The following is a 19473-nucleotide window of genomic DNA, read 5'->3' as shown; positions in this document are numbered from 1 at the left end:
AAACTAGGATTCCATGGGTTATCTCATGGTCGTGTTTAAACCTATGAATTTAATGTATGTTTAAGTGTTACCGTATCTGCGACGGTACGTGTCCTATTGCTTCCTAGAATGCCCATTATAGTTGTATTATACAGTATATACGTACGTAATGTCCCATACGTTTTTATTTAACTGTTCATTCTGGAGGTGCCATTATGTTTAAAATTGCATCTATTAAGGTAATAAATAAAGTAGCAGTGTTATCCTGTTACAATCAGTTAGTGGAAGTTTAAACGTCTTAATTTTGAGCCATATACCCAATAACGTCATTTTTAAAAAGTATCTCGTATCCGAGTCCGTTATTTTTAAGAACATATGCAAGTACCGTAATTAATATAGTAGCCAATTGGTTGGTAATTATTGCATGCAGTAATTGCCCATTGAAAGAATTATAATTGTTATACTAATAAATTCTGCTTGGACTAAATACAAGTTTAGTATTTAATGAATTTTAATTTTGTACTGTGGCTTCCTTTCAGGCTTTGTTATTCCGCGGATAAATGGTATAATTATTGAGACCATTTTTTATACATGTCTTACAGTCATGTCAGACTTACTACTATAGCACTGAATGCACATATTCATTGGTTTAAAAGAAAACGTTATGAACCCGAAAATTGTCATATTAAAGATAAATCTGTAGTATCTGACTACGTTGTATTGATTTATAATAAATTCATCTGAAAATTTTGTTACATGTATGACACATTTTTAGCTTGGATTCTTTAAACCTTTTTGAAATGGTCCGTTTGAATTTTACCACAGTTTAACTACAACCTTTGACATTTCTGACAAGTGAAACTGGTATAAGATTATATATACAGGGTGTCCCATAACATCGTTAGCGAAACACGTGTCGAGAGTAAAAATAAAGAAATTTGGTTAGTGGTAAAACTGTCTCGTAATTTGAGTGTCAACCATACTATTGTTGGTTCTATATACCCTATTATGACCTAAATATGACACCAATAAAGTTTAAGATGTCAACCCCAACGAAAATTCATAGTAGAAAAACCAACCCATCAAAACTTCTTATTTCGCAGCCAATCTTCGGCATTAATCATTCAGGTGTTTTTTCAGAACGGTACTCGGTATATACTGGCCAGCAGTTAACATCTGGCCAATAATAATTATACAACATCTCACATACTCGTTGAGCTACTCGAGGGTACTTTCGAGACTTTTGTGTAGCAGATCGTGTTTTACACATGTCGCGGACAATGCGTACCAAGTATAAAGGAAATTCTTAATGTTCTTTGCATTATGTGATGGCATTTGGCTCTGGTTTTTCTCTAAATGCCGCTCGACAGTTGGATATGTGGAAAATTCTTTAGTACCTAGTTAAGAAGTTTTTTAGCCAAACATAAAAACAGGCTGATAGATAGATTGAGGCGAAACTAGCGGAACCTTAGATTCAAAAAGTCATAATATGGAGAATCCTTTCTATCGACCTTATCTGTCGACTCGCTGATTCATGAACAGAAATAATTGAGGGGTCTAGTATCAAAGTAGGCAATCTCCAATTTTTACCAAAAATGAGTTAGTTACATCAAACTCTTAATTTTTTAAAGCTCTCTACAAAAAAGGTGGTCATGAGAATCAACAGCGGCATTATCCGCATATAAAATAGCATTCAATTATGGCATAAGAATCAAACGCGGCAATCTCCATAAGTCGTTAAGTATCAAAGTCGGTCATCAATATCTCCACTTTGACCAATAAGAAGACACCAGCGTTAGATTAATGGCAGATGGTTGTAGTGGCCAAAACAAGAATACTACTCGATATGTGTTGCAAATAGCTTTCGTCAAAAAGGCCAAAATATGTTGAGCCCATAGAGGTAATTTTTCCGGTAGTTGGTCATTCCTTCAAGTTTTAACACAGCCAACAACCTATTTGGAATTGTTTTCAAAAAACGCCACAGTTAGTCACTTAGGTCAAAATTGTAAGCTTTTCAATTGGAAAGAAACAATCTCGAGTGTTTTAAGACCAACCGGTATATGGCATTTTTCTTTCATAAATACAAAACGGTTCATCCTACGAAAATGTAAAACTAGAAATGTTACCATCAGAGGAGAATTACATTACAAAAAAAATTGCAAACATTTAAAGGTGTTTTAAAGAAAGGATGTAGTCTTTATAATATGATTGACCCTGTTATTATAGAAAGTGGCCTGCAAAAAGTCGATAAACTACTTACTAAGCACTTTGGTAATAATTGGAGGTCCCTGGAAGAGTTTAGATTTTATTAAGATGTTCTCTCTAATGATATCGAACAAGAAGACCTAGTAGTTAAAGAAGGAGAAGATAATTTAACAGTTGATGAATAAACTGAAGAAGCCACCTGTGAATTTATTGTTTCTCCAATTTTTTTATCCCTTCGGAAAAATATGATTTGTCGAAGTCATCAAAATAGGCATTTGTTTGAGAGATGATTTCGTCGTTGGAGTCAAATGTCTTTCCGCCGAGCCATTTCTTTAAGTTTGGGAATAGGAAATAGTCACTGGGGGCTAAATCTGGAGAATAGGGCGGATGAGGAAGTAATTCGTAACCTAATTCATGGATTTTTGCCATGGAAACTGCACATGTGTGGACCCTTGCATTGTCCTGGTGGAAAAGACCTTTTTTTTGGCCAAATGTGGTCTTTTTTTTTCAGTTCCTCATTGAATCTATCCAATAAGTTGGTATAATATTCTCCATTGATTGTTTTCCCCTTTTGAAAATAGTCAATGTGGATTATACCGCGTGCATCCCAAAAAACGGTCGCCATGACTTTATTGGCTGACAAACCTACCTTTGCCTTCTTGGGCGCCGATTCACCCCGAGAAATCCACTGTTTTGACTGCTGTTTGGTCTTCGGCGTGTTGTGGTGGATCCACGTTTCATCCACGGTGACGAAACGACGCAAAAATTCGTCCATGCGTGAGCAAACGCGGCACCCATCTTGCGCAAAGCTTTGTCATACCCAAATGATCATTCAAAATTGAAACTACTAAACCATGTGAGATGCCTATGGCTTCCACAATCTCTCTCACTTTCAATCTCCGATCGGCTAAAACCATATCGTGAATTTTTTCGATTGTTTCGGATGTAGAGACCTCGACTGGGCGTCCAGAACGTTCGGCATCTTCCGTGCTTGTACGGCCACATCGAAATTCAGTAAACCACTTCTTTAGGATGGAAACGGATGGTGCACAGTCCCCATAATATTTATCAAGCTTATCCTTGGTTTGAGTGATGGTTTTTTCCGTAAAAAATAATGCTTAATGAGCACACGAAAGTTCACTTTTTTCCATTTTCTTCTCAAAACGAGTGGTAGTCTGCTATCAACAGCTGTCAAACACAAACTAAATGACGCAGCTTGTTCAAATTTTGACAGGCGTCAACTGTTCACTGTTGACAGGAGCAGGGTTGCCATTTCCATTAAAGGGCGGGAAATTCAAAAAGTCACGGACTTATTGACCCGCCCTCGTATTATTCCCATTATTATATTCCCATATTTATAGAAAACCTTCCTCGACGAACAACATTATCCAGTTTGATTCTTATTCCCCGTATTCTCATAAATTTGCTGCATTCAACTCCTTTTTCTACCGATTATTCAAAATACCATTATCAGCAATCGCCTTTCAAAAAGAGTTAGCTACAATAATTAAACAAATTGCAGTAAATATTGGGTTTCCATTACGTATAATTAATAAAATTTATTTCAAATTTTATAATAAATACAAGCTCTAACGTTGTGTTTCTTTCACTTAGTAATAAAAGCTTGATTTACGTTTTGTGACGTTCTGAAATGGAAAAAGATATTATAATCCTATCATGCAGCAAATAGTTGCTCTTTTAAAAAATCTGTAAAATATTGATAACCATTTGAAACTATAGAAAAGTTATATTTGGCGCATTAAAATACTTTGAAATGGAAATGTTAATCCAATAGCTTTACCGGTAAGTCATATCTCAACATTGTAATTTGTGTCTATGTTTTTATACTAGGGTTGCTTTCTATTTTCTTTTAGATCTGACGATGCCTTAGGGCGAAACACGTGTAATCGTTTTTTAAAAAATAAACATAATTTGAGACCACTGACTTTGTGTCCCTCAAATCTCTGAATTTTTATTATTAAGAGGTCCCTTTGAGTATAATGGACTATTTTTTTTTTAATTTCTTTACAACTGTTCATATATCATATCCTTTCCTCTTGTAATCCTGACATATAGAGACGATCTAGTTCAGTTGTGGTTTTAGTTCCAGAAAGCTTATATATTCTATAGAAAAGTTTTTTTCAAGAAAAAAGTCGATTTTCAACTTTCTCAAGTCAAAACTTCTGGTCTTTGATTTCTTATCACTTGTCATAATTGTTTTAACACATGCAAGACCTGCTTACAGTTTTGTAAAATAGTATAAAAGGAGTCTTCGGTAATTTTCTTCCAAAATTGGAAAGACTACGTAAGTAAGTAAAATAATTCACATAAAGAGGTAAATTAGCGAAGCAAAAACAAAACGAGGAGAAAAAAGAGCTGCGCCGTCAGCCGGCACAAGAAGACGTCTTACGGTATTTTTTCTCTTGCCGGTTAAACTTCAGCGGGATTTTCAGGCGATATCGTTTATATCTGTACGCTGTTACGGTCGTGTTCATTTGAATTACGACGAAAATTGAGGGTTTGCATGTTTTTTTTCGGATCCCTACGTACTATACCTACGTACTGTACCTACTTGTAGCTTATGATCGTATCGTGTAAAATATTTTTGTATTTGTGACTGTATTGATTATTTAGTGGAAAATTGATAAACTACAAAAACTGATCAGATCCTTGAAAAAAAATGTTTGTTTATGTGAGAATTCATTTATAAACTAAGGATACAATTTAGTGAAATTATAAGAATAACTATTATGAAATATAGTTGTAGGATTGTGTTTAATGATGATAAGATCATGGCATTATTATGGTGGTTATAACTTTGAATCCTTGTGGAATACCAGTTATCTATTATAACAAACCTCCTCAAAAAGACAGGTTAGTACAGTTTTTTAAGTAAATTGGTTTATTACTTAGAACATTGAAAGGCTAGGATTAGCATTGCCGTGGAACTATGGCCAGTTTGTTTGCTTGCAACATCTCTGATGCAATGATGTCAAATGGTTATGTAGAAATGGTAAAAAAACACATTTTATAATGTCATAAAAATTTGTCACTTATTTTGACAAGCGCAAAACAATGCTATTCCTCTTTAAAAATCTTTACCAGTGACGTCGTCAAAAAATATTTACATGATAAATATATATTATTAATAGATTATGCTGTAAATTATAAACAGTAATACCGTTTATGAACTCTTTATGAGTTTTTTTTTACGTAATTCAGTAGAGTAAAGGTACTTATTCAATAAAAAGCATTTTTACGGAAATTAAATATTTTGTAATGCGAAAAAATTCAGGGGCTGATTCTTGGGTAAATTTTATGAAAAAAACATTATATGAACATATATCCTAAAAGTCCTAACTTTTGAGATACCTCTGTAGATATTTTAGTAATATTTGGTATGCATTTTTTATGCATCAAAAGGCATTTTCTGAAGCCCCCTAATTTTGTTTTTTTATTTGCATCAGTGACGTTCGAGCAAGGTATAAGGTAAATATTTTTGATGAACAATATGGTTCACTACTGTTTACTTAACCGTTTTTGTTTTTTACTTAACCCTTCATATAATGTATTAACCTGTTAAATGTCTGCTGTCGATTGTTGGTTGATTGTCAGGTATTGCCTCCTTTAAAGTAGAAACTTTTTTGTGCAATTTTGATCCATTTCATCAAAATGGCAAATTATTCAAACGCAGAAATGACCCATATGCATTTTGTTTATGCTCTTGCTAACGGAAATTGATTGTAAGCATCTAGAATGTATGCTGAAATATACCTTCATCTCATCATACATTATTTGCATGCCTTCATCAAAGACTACGAGAAACTGGAACTTTTTAACCAAGAAAGCATGATTGTGGTCGCCAACGCGATATTAGAACACCGGAATTGGAAGAAGCAGTACTTGATTTAATTGATAAACAACCTGACACCAGTACTAGAAAAATTGGTCTGCAGCTACATGTCAATCATATGACGGTATGGACTATTTTAAAGGATCGGTTATTATATCTTCACCAGATATGAATCCACTAGAGTCATTTAAAAACTTTGGTGTACAGGATTCTGGTACTGGATATTGATGACTTGAGAAATCGAATCATTAATTCATGTGCTGTAATTCAAAATTCTCCCGGAATTTTTTATCCGATTTGTCGACACATGCATAATGGCAGAGGGTGGTAATTTTCAACATTTTATATAACTCGGACAAAAGAAAGTCAATAGATCAAATTTGCTCAGAAATAAATGAGAATTATAAAAACCAAAAGAAAAGTGGCGTACCGTATTTTTCATCAAAAATATTTAGTTTTAACCTTACATGAACGTCACTGGTACAAATTAAAAAAAATTAGTGTAAAACTCAAAAATAATTAAAACGATTTCTAAATAACACACGGATTTTATTACAATGAAATCAGATTAAGACAGAAGAGAATAAAAATATTAATATAAACGCAAACGACTAAATTAAGCTAAAATAGGGTTCTGTATCCGACGAGTGCACGCTTTTCAGGCCAAAACCCAAGTGTCCCTCATTTGGGTTCAAGTTGCCCTAGATCCATTTGTGTAACCAGATGCCCAAAGAAATAGTCATCTTATTTATGGGTTCCTAATGGTTTTAAAGATTTTGCCTGGTTCTTGTCGTCAAGTGGTGATAACATTAGTGAGCCTTAGAAAATGTCTTTTGATGCATAGAAAATGCATACTAAATTTTATTAAAATATCTACGGGGGTTTTACAGTTATAATAAAAAAACATATATTTTTTTCAATCTTTACCACCTGATATCTCAAAAGTTGGGTCTTTTAGGACATACGTTCATATAAAGCTTTTTTCTTAAAATTTACCGAAGAATCAATCAGGTCCTGAATTTTTTCGCATCTATTTATCTACACCCTGTAGATTTCGTAATAAAATTTTATTATTCTACGTTTGATGACGACGCGACGGTTGGCCCTTGATATGATGTTATGACAATATCGGTGACTTGTGAAAAGATCAGCTTAAATCGCCTTTTTCCCATGGTGCGGCACAAACAGCACAAGTTTTTACTATCCTAATAGTTCTTTAGAAGCGGTTTTAGGAATAAGAATGTTAATTTTTTTTTTGCTTTGAAGCTGTTATTTTTGCGCTTAGAATACCATAATTATATCTATTTCTACTTTTTATTTTTAATCCAAAATCTAACATCGATAAGTTAAATTAACATTATTATATGTGTCGATATATAGCTGAAAATTTCCTTATTTGAAAATGCGTGTAAACTTGACAACAGAAAATCGATGAATATGTTTGTAAACCAAACACCCCCCTTGCCCTTGTGCACATGTGAACTCAAACAAAGTTGTGGTTTACTAATTCTAGCCCTTCAATGTTCTAAGGTCATAAAGTAGAAATACCAACAGTAATATTTTTTTAATGTAATGTCCAAAATGTAACAAAATCAAATTTATTGACTGTCTGTCACCACTGAATTAGAGCACAACTTTTTAGTGCTATTGTGTAACTTTCTGTCAATTTTTCCCATATTTTTTACTATAAATGCTTATACCTTAATAACGTCGCTAGAAGGAATACTATGCGTGATTAGGAAAAACACGCATCTAAAGCTAATGAACACGTCTATATTTCCCTATAAGCCATTTATTTCCACATAAACGGCACCCATAAATCACTGAAGAATCTCGTAAAGAATTTTATTAACATTTTATAGCTAGAGAAATTTCACAAAACTGCACGCCGACTGCCTGTTATGGTCTAGCCATCATCAGCACTTATCAAGTGATATGGAAAGTCGACCAATAAAAAAAGAATCCACTCTTTAAAGCATTTTTAATGAGGCTAAAACTGAATTCCGGTTAATTAATGCAACTTACAACAAAATTATTTTAACCTTTAAATAAATGTAACATATGGCAGCTTGAGGAGATTGGCGATTTAATAAAATTGCGATAAGATTTCCTCTCGTTGACATGGATGGGTAGAAAGGAGTATTTCTTTGGAAGTTATGTAATTTTAATCCGGTTACTTTATGCATGTAATAAGTTATTAAGTGGCTTAAAAAAATTGGAACAATTTCTTTTCATATACCACTTGCATATGAGATATGTATTACCTTATTAAATGTTCGAGTCCAGCTTATACTAATTAAACTGATATTCTAAAAATTCACAGCTATATAATTTTACTAAATAAAAAATACACACATTGTGTTTGTCCAAATGTGTAAACAATGAATTAATATTTTATACAATTTTTTGGTTCAATATTGCTAGCATGAACTGGAATTGCATTTAAGAAGAGCATGGGTAGATTGGTCCTAGTTGCATACTATAATATGACGTATTGTCAGAAAAATAACCATGTAGCCGTGATATACACTCAGGGGAAAATTTGGACTCAGGATTAAAAAACTATGAGCCATACTGAAATTAACAAACTCTCTACCAAATCAAAATATGCTATATACATAGTTACTAAGAAGTTAGTAAAAATATCTGCTAAAAAGCAAAAGTTTGTGTACATAAGGTTAAATTAAGAATACGTAAAGATGGTATAGACATCCCACAGTTTACATCTAGCATACTGAACAATTCTTTCATTTTCCTATCTTTAATTATAAGTATATATAGAGAAAGCAAGGACATACATCCCATATTTTACACCTGCCATACTAAAGAACTTTTATATTTTCCTATCTTCGGAGCTAATAAATGTGTATTCTACAAGTTTTGTTTCATTGATTACATTAATTGGTTCATCGCTTATAAGGTGTGGTCCTTCGAAGAAGACAAGAAGTAAATAAATACAGTTAACTAGTACTCTTCAGTGATATAACTAAACAGTTGTGCTCCACTCTATTTGAGGAAGAAGCTAGACAGCAGTTCTCCTCCTAATAATCACAAAAATGATGTGATTTTATAAAGTATTACATGAAAATTGTAGAGGCGACCTGTAACTATTATTTAATGATCTGCTTCCTTGAAAGTTCGTAATGTACATATCACAATAATTTTGCATATATCACAAAATATTAGTAATAAATGTTTACAAGCAATTTCTAATGCTACAGTGCAGAAAAAATTTCTGAAAAAAAAAGTTTCTGAAAAAATCATTTCCATTATTCTAGACCAGCTTAAATCAAAATAACTTATATTGAATTAGGTACTGCATATGCTGAGGCGTTTTACATACTATTTAGAAACCATATATCACCTAATCTAATCCCAAAAGGCCTTTTTTCTCCAATTACTCTCAAACGACAAAATCATCAAATATTTACAAAACAAGCACTAATCCAAGGGAGGGGTGACATTTCTCGTGAAAGATTTACGACCCTTTTAGCTAGATTAGCTTTCGTTAATGCTATTTATTTTGTGATATTTTTTTCCCTTAAATGTTGTCTGTAGTATTGCGAGACTATACTGTAGAATTTAAATACTGATACTTATTTAAAAAAGGTAAAAAAGTTTCATGTTCATATCAATATCCCTATGTTAGTCTAAGGTATCTTAAAGAATGGTGAATAATTGAGGTAGTAAGTAAAGGATGTATTAGTAATAACTATATCGGGGTAAAATATAATTCCCAGATGATCCAGGCTGTACTAGAGAAGTGACATAGTGACGTTTAAAAAAAAAGTAAAAAAGTTTAATGTTCATATTTATATCTTCGTCTAAGTCTAAAATATTTTAAACTATGTTAATAAAATTACATTTTTGTCAGAAAGCACAATTTCCAAAAAATCCATACTACAGTAGAAAAACACAAATTAAATTATATTACTTTCGTGCGAAATAGTGGCATATCCTAAAAATGTTTATTGCCATTGGGTGCCTACTGTTCCACTTGGACTACAAGAGTCTATAACTGAACTTCCGCCATAAATCCCGAAATATACAAAATCTATTTTCGTTTTCAGAAGAAGTAATATCGAGGCCTAAAAATAACAAAACGTTAATGGGTTTACGAACCACTTAGTTGTTTGAGGGAGCTCTGCGACGTACAACAAATTCTTCACATTTTAAGAGATTTTCTATTTATTTGGTGCTTTACCGTTTGACCTATTTTACAGTCAAGCAACATTTTCTAAAAGCCCTTAAGGTTTGTTGTCTCAGCGTTCAAAAGCGTTTTATAACTGGAGCTTGTCATACGAAATTGTACCCTGAATATTTTAGTAGCTATTTAAAGTCGGCATATCTTGGGTGATTAACTGCAAAATTGCGGTTTCTAAGGTCAACGTATATGGAAACAAAGACACCTTGGTAATTTTTAAGTTAAAAAGTTTTAAAAAAGAAACAAGCACAAGAACTTGTCACTTAGTTTCAAATATAGATAATTACAGTCATTAGAGGTACGCAGATACAGGATATTTTAGTAAGTTTTCTTAATTTCCTTTTTTGGTCATAGCTAAAGAATCACCCTCTTTATATTTTCTATGCCCATTGCATTTTCGGCGATATTTTTAGATGAATTTGAAAATTTTCATATTCAGAGTGCTGTAAGACTCCAAAGACCATTATTATCCATACTTTTTATTTTGTGGATCCAATTTGTTTTTTATATTTAACCTGTAAAAAGAGTATATTGGTTCCTGCATATAAATAAAATTTATAAAATATCCTATCCTATCTCAGTTATTTTTTATTGATTCATTTATTGAAGTTTGAAAGAACTCGACCATTATCTCAAAGAGGCCTACGTAAGTAGAGAAAAAATAAAAACTCTAAGTGTCGGTCTCAAAATATTTTTTATGTCCCGAAGGTTACATGTTTTTCTTAAAATAAAACATCATCAGACCTTATAAACTAGTAATTTCTCTCACGAGATGACCTGCTTTGTATAATTGTTACTTTGTTGACATATTACTAGTTTATAAGGTCTGAAAGATGCTAGTGATATAAATAGTATAATAGACACTGTATAAGTGGTCGAGGCTGAGACTGGTTTTGACTATACTTCTGTGATCCCCTTGGAAGCTCATAGTATTTATGATGCCAATATTACAGAAGCTTTTAGCAATGATGTTATTTTTGAGGAACAGGCAAACGTTATAGTGGAAGAAGTACCCTTTTGTAACGATCAAGTCCCATTTATCACGATATGAAAAATATGACAGAGGAGCCCGATGAGAATACAAATCCGAATATTGAATGGGCAGATCAACCTAAAACTCATTCTGCCGATATGAGTGAAGATGAATCGAATACCGATAGTGACTATAAATTAGAATCAGCCGATTCAAAGAGCGATGAATCTGAAGGTGGTAATGATAACGAAGATGGTGGTACAGAAAAAAAAGGTGCCATGGGTAATGATGCTAAAATCGGTAAAAAGAAAAAACGGAAACTGATGAAAGACTCTGGAAAGGAATATATTAATTTAAGCGGAGAAATAGTTGCTGCAAAAAAAATTAAGCCCAATCCATGTCTAAACAAGCAATGTAGAAATAACTGCAAATTATTCTCAGATGAGGAAGGTCAGGGAATATTTGATTTTTTTTGGGGCTTAAAAGACAGCAATAAGCAAAAATTGTATTTAAGTGAATGTGTGGTTGTTGGCGAAATAAAACGTAGGCGAAAATCAAAAAATCTGAAGCATCGTAAATTTACAAATGAATATTTTTTGGAAAAAAATGGGATCAGGAAGAAAGTTTGCAAGCAATTTTTAATGAATACAATGGCGATAACTGTTAGGCTAGTAAGGACTGTTCTGGCAAATAAAGAGGAAACTAAATTTTCGGTTTCAGATAACAGAGGTCATCATAGATCATATAATAAAGTTTCTGATGAACAAACAGAAAAATTTAAGGAATTTATAAACTCCTTACCACTTGTTCCATCACATTACTGTAGAAGTTCAACTTCAAGAAAATATTTACCGGCCGATGTTAAAAGTTTTAACAATGTCTACAGAATGTATCAAAATACTGTTAAACATCAAAATCATAATTCACTTATATTAAAAAAAAACCAAATTTATGCAACTTTTGAAAAAACATTTTAATATCGGCCCAAATATACTACATGTACCCAATATAATACATGTACCCAAAAAAGACAAATGCACAAAATGTGAAAGATACAAGAATTTACCTGACAATTTGAAAACTAATGAAGAACAAGAAAATTATGACCAGCATTTGGCGGAAAAAGAAGCAGTTAAAAAATATTTTTGCAGGAACAAATGCACGCTTATGAAGGTGAAGCGAACAATACTCTGGTGGCTAGTTTTGACCTTCAAAAAGTCTTGTCGACGCCCCATGGAGACAGCATGACAATTGGCTTTTCCAGAAAGTACGCTGTATACAACTTTACCGTCTATCATAGAATAACCGGACAAATTCTCTCGTTAGCCTATGCGTCTATGAAACGGGTTCAAAAAAGGTTATTGTTATTTATGGGGCGAAAAAGACGGTAAGCGCGGCGGTAATGAAATTTGCTCCAATTTATTACAATATTTAAAAGACGTTGATCAGACCAAAAAGTACAATAAAATTTCTTTATTTTGTGATAATTGCGCGGGACAAAATAAAAATAAATATTTATTTACCATGCTTCGGTACTTTTTAGACAGCGCAAATTGCATAAATGAGATTAATATTACTTACCTTGTTGTTGGGCATACGTACATGCCGGTTGACTCTATGCATGGTATTATTGAAAAAAGCATAAAAAATAAAATAGTTCAATCTCCCTCGGAATGGCCAACTATATTAAGAAATGCTATGATAAACCCTGAGCCGTATATTGTCAAGCAGTTACATTTTTCACATTTTTTAGATTTTCGAACTTTAACCACAGAAAAGGGTATTAAAATAAATTCTATAAAACGTGCTACGTTATTCAAAAATGATACAAGTATAAAAATTCAAACGTCTTTTTTGGATACAAAGATAGAAACTGTAGATTTTAAACTTAAACATGACTCTACACCGCGACCAGCATATTCAGGTGAACAGTCAATTACTAAATCTAAATATCAAAATTTAAAAATTCTATGCCAAAAGTTTATTATTAAACCAGAGTACCACGCAGAGTATTTAACTGTAAAAGTAAATATTACTCTTCCAGATCGGTTGGACCAAACAGAATAGATGTGGAGGATGAACTAGATTAATGATTTGGTTAAAAAAATTATAATTTTCTCATTTTTTTGAAATATTTTGTAAGTTTGTAGTTTCCTAAATTTTTTGTGTACTTTTTGGCTGTTTTTGTTAAAGCGCTAGGCTCAAGACATAATGTAAATGCATATGTAGAAAAAAAGTTTTGTTGTTTGTTTAAGGAATTTCTTGTTAAAGGAATTTGTTTTTTGTTTTTAAAATGTAGGTATAACTACACCTGTGATTTTTTTTGTTTTTAAGATTTTTTTAAGAATTTTTTTAAGAATTTATTTTTTTCTTTAGTTGTAAGGAATTAAATGTACTTTTATGACCTTTTTGTATTATTTTTTGAATAAAGGCTGTAAAAAAAATCTGTTCTAATTTTCCTTTATGTTGGCATAAGCGACTATATTTTAAATCATTATATTTTTCATTAATGGCATATCTCCATTTTAAGCGCCAGTTTGACTAACATTATTAGATTTTATTGTCATAAACGCCAGAGGTAAATTTGGTATATTCACCATTGTTTAAAGTCGATTAGGCATAAGCGCCATTTTTCCAGTTTTTTATCTATTTTAAGTAATAATATGATAAGCTGACATTATAATATTGTTAAAACTAATAAAAAAAATCACTAATTATTTTGAGCTACTGGATATCTAAAAAGAACTGCTATTAACCAAACTAATCAGTTTTTTGTGTTTTCTGAAAAACAAAGTAAATGTCGTTTATGTCGTTCTGGCTTGGCAGCGTCGATATCCTTCAAGACCTTTATTTGGAAACCACTAAGTGATTCCAGTTCATTAATGACCTATACCTGCTATATTACAAAACTGTTTATAAACGTAATCGTTTATACGGTTTAAGATAAACAAAATTTCTTACCTGGTATTAGCTATTATACTTTAAATCTGGAAATCTTGGGGATCATTACTATTTATCACTGAATTAAAGTGAGAACTGAAATGATCATATTACTAAAACAATACAAATCTTTTTTCAAGCAATCAGTGTACTTCTTTGGAAACTGGTGAAGTCATGAAGATTACAAAGGAAGAAAAATAGAGCATCTCATGATTCATGCAACTCATACAACTAAATTCGATCATCGATCAATTCGGCCAAGTCTAGGCTTTTAATGAAGCCAATCATTAATTATGTAGAAAAGGATCGCTATCTCTCGCAGAAACCTACATCGTTGATTAAATATTTGAGTATATATCAACCCAAATATTCACTCAACGCCTACATATAGAAGAGTCATTCTACACAGCATTTCTACACCTGTCTACGCTAATGCCTAAAAGTGTTTGAAAACGCCTTTATCAAAGGAAGAAATATGCAGCATTAAACCTTCAACATGCACATAAAGAAATTGTTTGCGGTCACTACGCTATCATTTAATGACGTTGTGGCTATGAGAAGAAGAACACTTAGGCAAGTAGGTATTTTAAACCTATATACCATAGTGGTACGACTTTGGTACAGCCCATGGACCAATAGATGAAGTCAATAAATTAATAATGAAGATTAAAACAAAATTGCAGCTATCCACTCTATTTCAAAAATTATGTGCTCCTCCATTGTTGAAAGGATGGCCTGTTTATCAACTGGTATTATAGAACTGTTTTTAATCTTCTTAAAAAATTTTCTCAATTTTCTTAAAAAATTAAGAAAAGTTGAGATTGTGAATGACAATGACCTATGCACTTTTTCTAAATGTTCTGGTATAAGTGATGAGGCTATTTTCTTTAAGGTAATCAATAAGTCTCTCTTTAAGGTCATTCAATAGTGGGAAACACGTTCAGTTATGTTTGTAGAAAGTGAAACTAGATCTTGATTTTTTATCCAATAGTAGTAGATAAATTTGTACATAGATGTAAGCTAATAATATTAGTAATGGTCGAAAACTGATTAGCTTGCATAAGAAACTACATGAGAAAACTTCAATGGCAATGTCATCCTTGATTTAGAATAAAGATAACCCATAGATCATGGCACTTCTCATTGATGAAGATGATAAGCAATAAATAGGAATTTAATAGATCTAGTAGTATTAATATAAGTAGTATAACTAAGCTGCGGACCATATTTTTTTCCAGAAATACACTTTTATTTGAGGAATACATATTGTTTCAAAGATAAAGAACAAAATTGATTAAAAATATCCATATGGAACAATCAGAAAACGCTTGGGACATATTATCATTCATTAGACGTGAGTACTGTCAGTAGTTGAATTCTTGTATATTATTGATGATGTCCTCATTGAGGAACATGATCAGCACAGAATGGGGGTATATTTCAATTATAATAAAAACTTCACGGTATTCCAATTAACGTATTCCATATTCACCAATCAGCTAACTGCTACCCTTGCCTACAAACATTAATTGCTTAAATCTTCGGTTTTTGGATAAAAAAAAACCTCTATATAGAATATTCACGAACATATATTTAATTTCGAAAATAAAACGGTTCTTCATGGTTTCTTAGGTCTATACATGGCAGATGCTTTTTTAGGCAAAGTATTATGAGCCGTTACAAAACATATCGGTCAAAAGTATTTATAATTTCATTGTTTTGCTTTGCAGTACTGATAATAATTATTGTGGTACAAACACATTTAAATTGTTACTTTGTGTTTTGAAATGTTAAAATGAATTGGGCGGACGTTTATTTTAATGTCGAAAAGTAAGTGTAAAATCTTATATAATTTTTGGCACAAAAATGTAGATATTTTTGATTTGCTTGGGGAAAATTGACGATATCAGATTACCTGATTATATCAACTCTATATACTAATTTAAGTCAAATTATTTACGGTTTCAATACCTAATTGTCTTATATTAACGGTTAGACAATTTGATATGGCATGTGGCTCTTACTTCTTGGTTATTTAACAAAATTAACCCATTAGAATCAATTTTCTGCCATGAAGCTGGATTCCTGCGAAAATTATACCTGGTTATTGCGCTGGTATACGGAAGATGAATTTCATTGTCTTTGTCGGTCTATTTATAGGAGTTTTACGATTTCTCCTTGTATTTAGTTAAGTTTTTTTAAAGAGATTGGGTAATACAAGGTTTACGGACTTGAATACACCCATTTTATATTTTATTAGGTTTTTGGCCAGCATCCGTCCCTCTAGCCTCAGGCTTATAACTAATTATTATGGAAAAATTATATTATAAATAAAAATATATTAAAATATTAATTACTTATATTGATTCTTAGTGCACACTCGTGCAAATCTGTTGTTATTCTTTCTATAATAATATTTATTTAGTTTGATGATTTTTTTAGTTTCCTTATTAATTAACTTTTAGTTGCCCGGTTTGTCCCACTCTTGGCTTCTTTTGTCAGCAGCTAAATAATATCGGTTGTTGAAAATCGCGGGACAGACTTTTTTACGGGAGAAGATGTAATTTAAAATATTAAATGTATTATCTTTATTTTGTTTCTAGGAATGTATTGACTCTTTATGGAAAATAAATTACTTTTGATTTGATTTGCTAATATCATATATTTGTCACTTTTTTGTTGACTGACTTGCTATTTAATTTACATAAAAAAATTACTGTTAATTTATAACTATAACCACTTGAAAACAAAAGCTTTATTTACTAGATTACCTTAATTAATTAGTTGAATAACTGTATTCTTTTAATAAAATTTCAGATTAAAAATCCGGTACGTAATGCCGTCCGCGCGGCTTATCCTACGCGAGGAGGACGTGGTACGGTTGGCGCTAGAATTTCTTCACAATCGTGAGCTGCACATCACTCAGCTCAGCCTTGAAAGGGAAACCGGCGTCATCAATGGCAACTATAGCGATGACGTGTTGTTCCTTCGGCAGCTCATCTTGGACGGCCAGTGGGACGATGTCCTCGAGTTCATACAACCCCTGGAAGCCCTTAAGACGTTTGAAATGAGGAAGTTTAGCTATGCAATTTTAAAACATAAAGTAAGCTCTTAACAGTCTCTTGTTTTATTCACTCTAACTTTTATATCTCTTTCAGTACATAGAACTGTTATGTATTAAATCCGAAGCGAATATCCAGGGATCTAGTGTAGATAACGCAGTAGAAGAAGTAGTTAAGGTCCTCAACGAGTTAGAAAAGTACTGCCCCAGTAAAGAAGACTACTCAAATTTATGTTTACTGTTAACGCTTCCTAGGTATTTTCAACAGTTTGGTGCTAATAATCCAATTAGATGCTAACTTGTCGCTTCTCTATAGGTTAACAGATCATTTGCAATATAAAGACTGGAATCCTTCGAACGCGAGGGTGCAATGTTTCAGGGAGGTCTACCCGTTGGTAGCAGAATTTTTGCCCGGGGACAAAAAGGGCACCGACTCGAACGCCAACGCGTCTGCGAGAAACGATAGACTGATTCAGCTAGTTATTAAAGGTATTCTCTACGAGTCGTGCGTAAATTATTGCCAAGCCAAAGCAACTGGTAGCCCGAAGGAGTCACACTCTCAAGACATGGCTTTTTCTAGACTTTTGGACGGTAGTGTAGGTGAGTATTCAATAAGTAATTATTAGCAAGTAAGAAACAAAACTCATCGAAACAACCAATTTAGAGATTGACAACCTTTACAAGTTATATAGTAGAAGCCAAAGGGAGGGAAGGTCGATTTGCTCGATTTTTGGTGCAACTTATGTTGAGCGAAAAAAGTTGGGGAAAACTGTTCGTAGTTATTTCGAACTCAGCTAAATACCAATCTTCCAATATTGAGTTGATTTTACCTTAAAAGGCGCCTTCTATTCTACTGCTAGTCTCCTTAGGTTTCTTCCACCACCTCCTTAATTTCAAACACAGCATCTTTAAATAGATCCTGTGGATTAAAACTCGAAGTGGCTTTATGGCATTAGAGATATTGCCACTATTTTTAGGCGAGGTGGACGGAAATTGCTACCTTTTCGTATCAGAGTGCATTCCATAATTGGATTCGGCACCTGTCTTTAGGTTTAAGGATTATTTTTGAGGTTATGATCATTTGTTGTTTCATTCAGTCATTTCGTTTATTTGTTTTTCATATTTTTTTGAGATTTAACTTTGCTACTTTAGTGATCTTTAGATTTATGCTGATATTAGATTTTAGATGATCTTTAAATAAAGCCTGATGGAGGGCCTTAAAGAAAGCGATTCCATTTATCGCGTGCCATTTATAACGAAGAAGTTGTTAAATGGCTAAGGATTTATGGAAAAGGTAATGGCACTTTTTGGCGCGTTAAATCCATTAAGTTTGTCATAAGTTCTACTCAATAAAATAAGGAAATAACTTCAAGCGTTTATTTAATCGCATGACGCACAGTATCACGGCGTAACTGAAATCACCAGTGTTACAGTATTATGATTTTATTTAATTTTAATATTTATTAAATTACACTACTAAATGACAACGCTGATAAGATATTTTGATACTTCTTATATAAGTAAATAATAAAAAGTTAAAATCAAGTGGATACTATTTCAGTTTGTATCTATAAAATAGCTATAGAAAATTTCCTTTTAATTTAATTGATTTGAATATTTCGACACTGCTCTAACATTGCTACATCATATTTCTTCTATAGGATACATCACCGCCTAAACACTCCGCTATACAATTTGACGCCTTAAGCATCTCATAGTTTGGTGGCATCAAGATCTATTTAAGTTAACTAATCAGAATAAATACGGATACCGAATCCTATAGTGGAATGTCTTAATATACATAAAAATAGGACATAATTAGTCCAGGTTTACGTAAGTTTTTGGAGTCCCTGTCCAATCCGAGTTCCGTTATCCTGTATCATGTCAGTTTTAAGGGGCATTTAAAGGTCAAATCGAGAAAAAATATAATAACAGAAAATTTGGTAAAATTGAAAAATATGAATACACGGATCCGAGGTCCATTTAACTACACCGTGTCAGGTTCAAGGTTATTTAAAACAGTTTAACTTAATGAACAAGTAGGATTTACAGATAAACTAGAGCTTAGCCAACTTTAACAAATTCGTTTTCAAGTCGAGACATTTCGTCCCTATCGAGTATATTTTTAAACAGCTTCATTAATTAGTGGATTGACAGCATGGATTCAAAGCATATCCGGCAGAATTTTTCTAGTTTAAATTTTAATCGATAAAGAATGGTCCAATCAGTTACCTTCTTAAAATTTGTGCCTATAATCG

The 19473-nt window shown here is 32.5% G+C and overlaps 1 protein-coding gene across 3 annotated transcripts in view; it reads left to right on the top strand.

The window, feature by feature from the left end:
* Positions 1-19473, top strand: part of LOC126739973 (WD repeat-containing protein 47) — a 132299-nt gene that overhangs the window by 6506 nt on the left and 106320 nt on the right. The window contains exons 1-4 of one of the 3 annotated variants that reach the window (XM_050445808.1): positions 4973-5058; positions 16972-17257; positions 17313-17470; positions 17532-17815. In XM_050445808.1, coding sequence (XP_050301765.1) covers positions 4988-5058; positions 16972-17257; positions 17313-17470; positions 17532-17815 — 799 coding nt within the window. In that variant the 5' untranslated portion in view covers positions 4973-4987. Of the gene's footprint in view, positions 1-4972; positions 5059-15934; positions 15985-16971; positions 17258-17312; positions 17471-17531; positions 17816-19473 lie in introns of those variants that run through there. The other 2 variants (XM_050445809.1, XM_050445810.1) reach the window with 2 other exon arrangements.

This window comes from Anthonomus grandis, chromosome 8 (assembly GCF_022605725.1).
Source record: "Anthonomus grandis grandis chromosome 8, icAntGran1.3, whole genome shotgun sequence".
NCBI classification, from domain to species: Eukaryota; Metazoa; Arthropoda; class Insecta; order Coleoptera; family Curculionidae; genus Anthonomus; species Anthonomus grandis.
The sequence above is the reverse complement of the archived record's forward strand: the minus strand, read 5'-3'. Positions and strand labels throughout refer to the sequence as shown.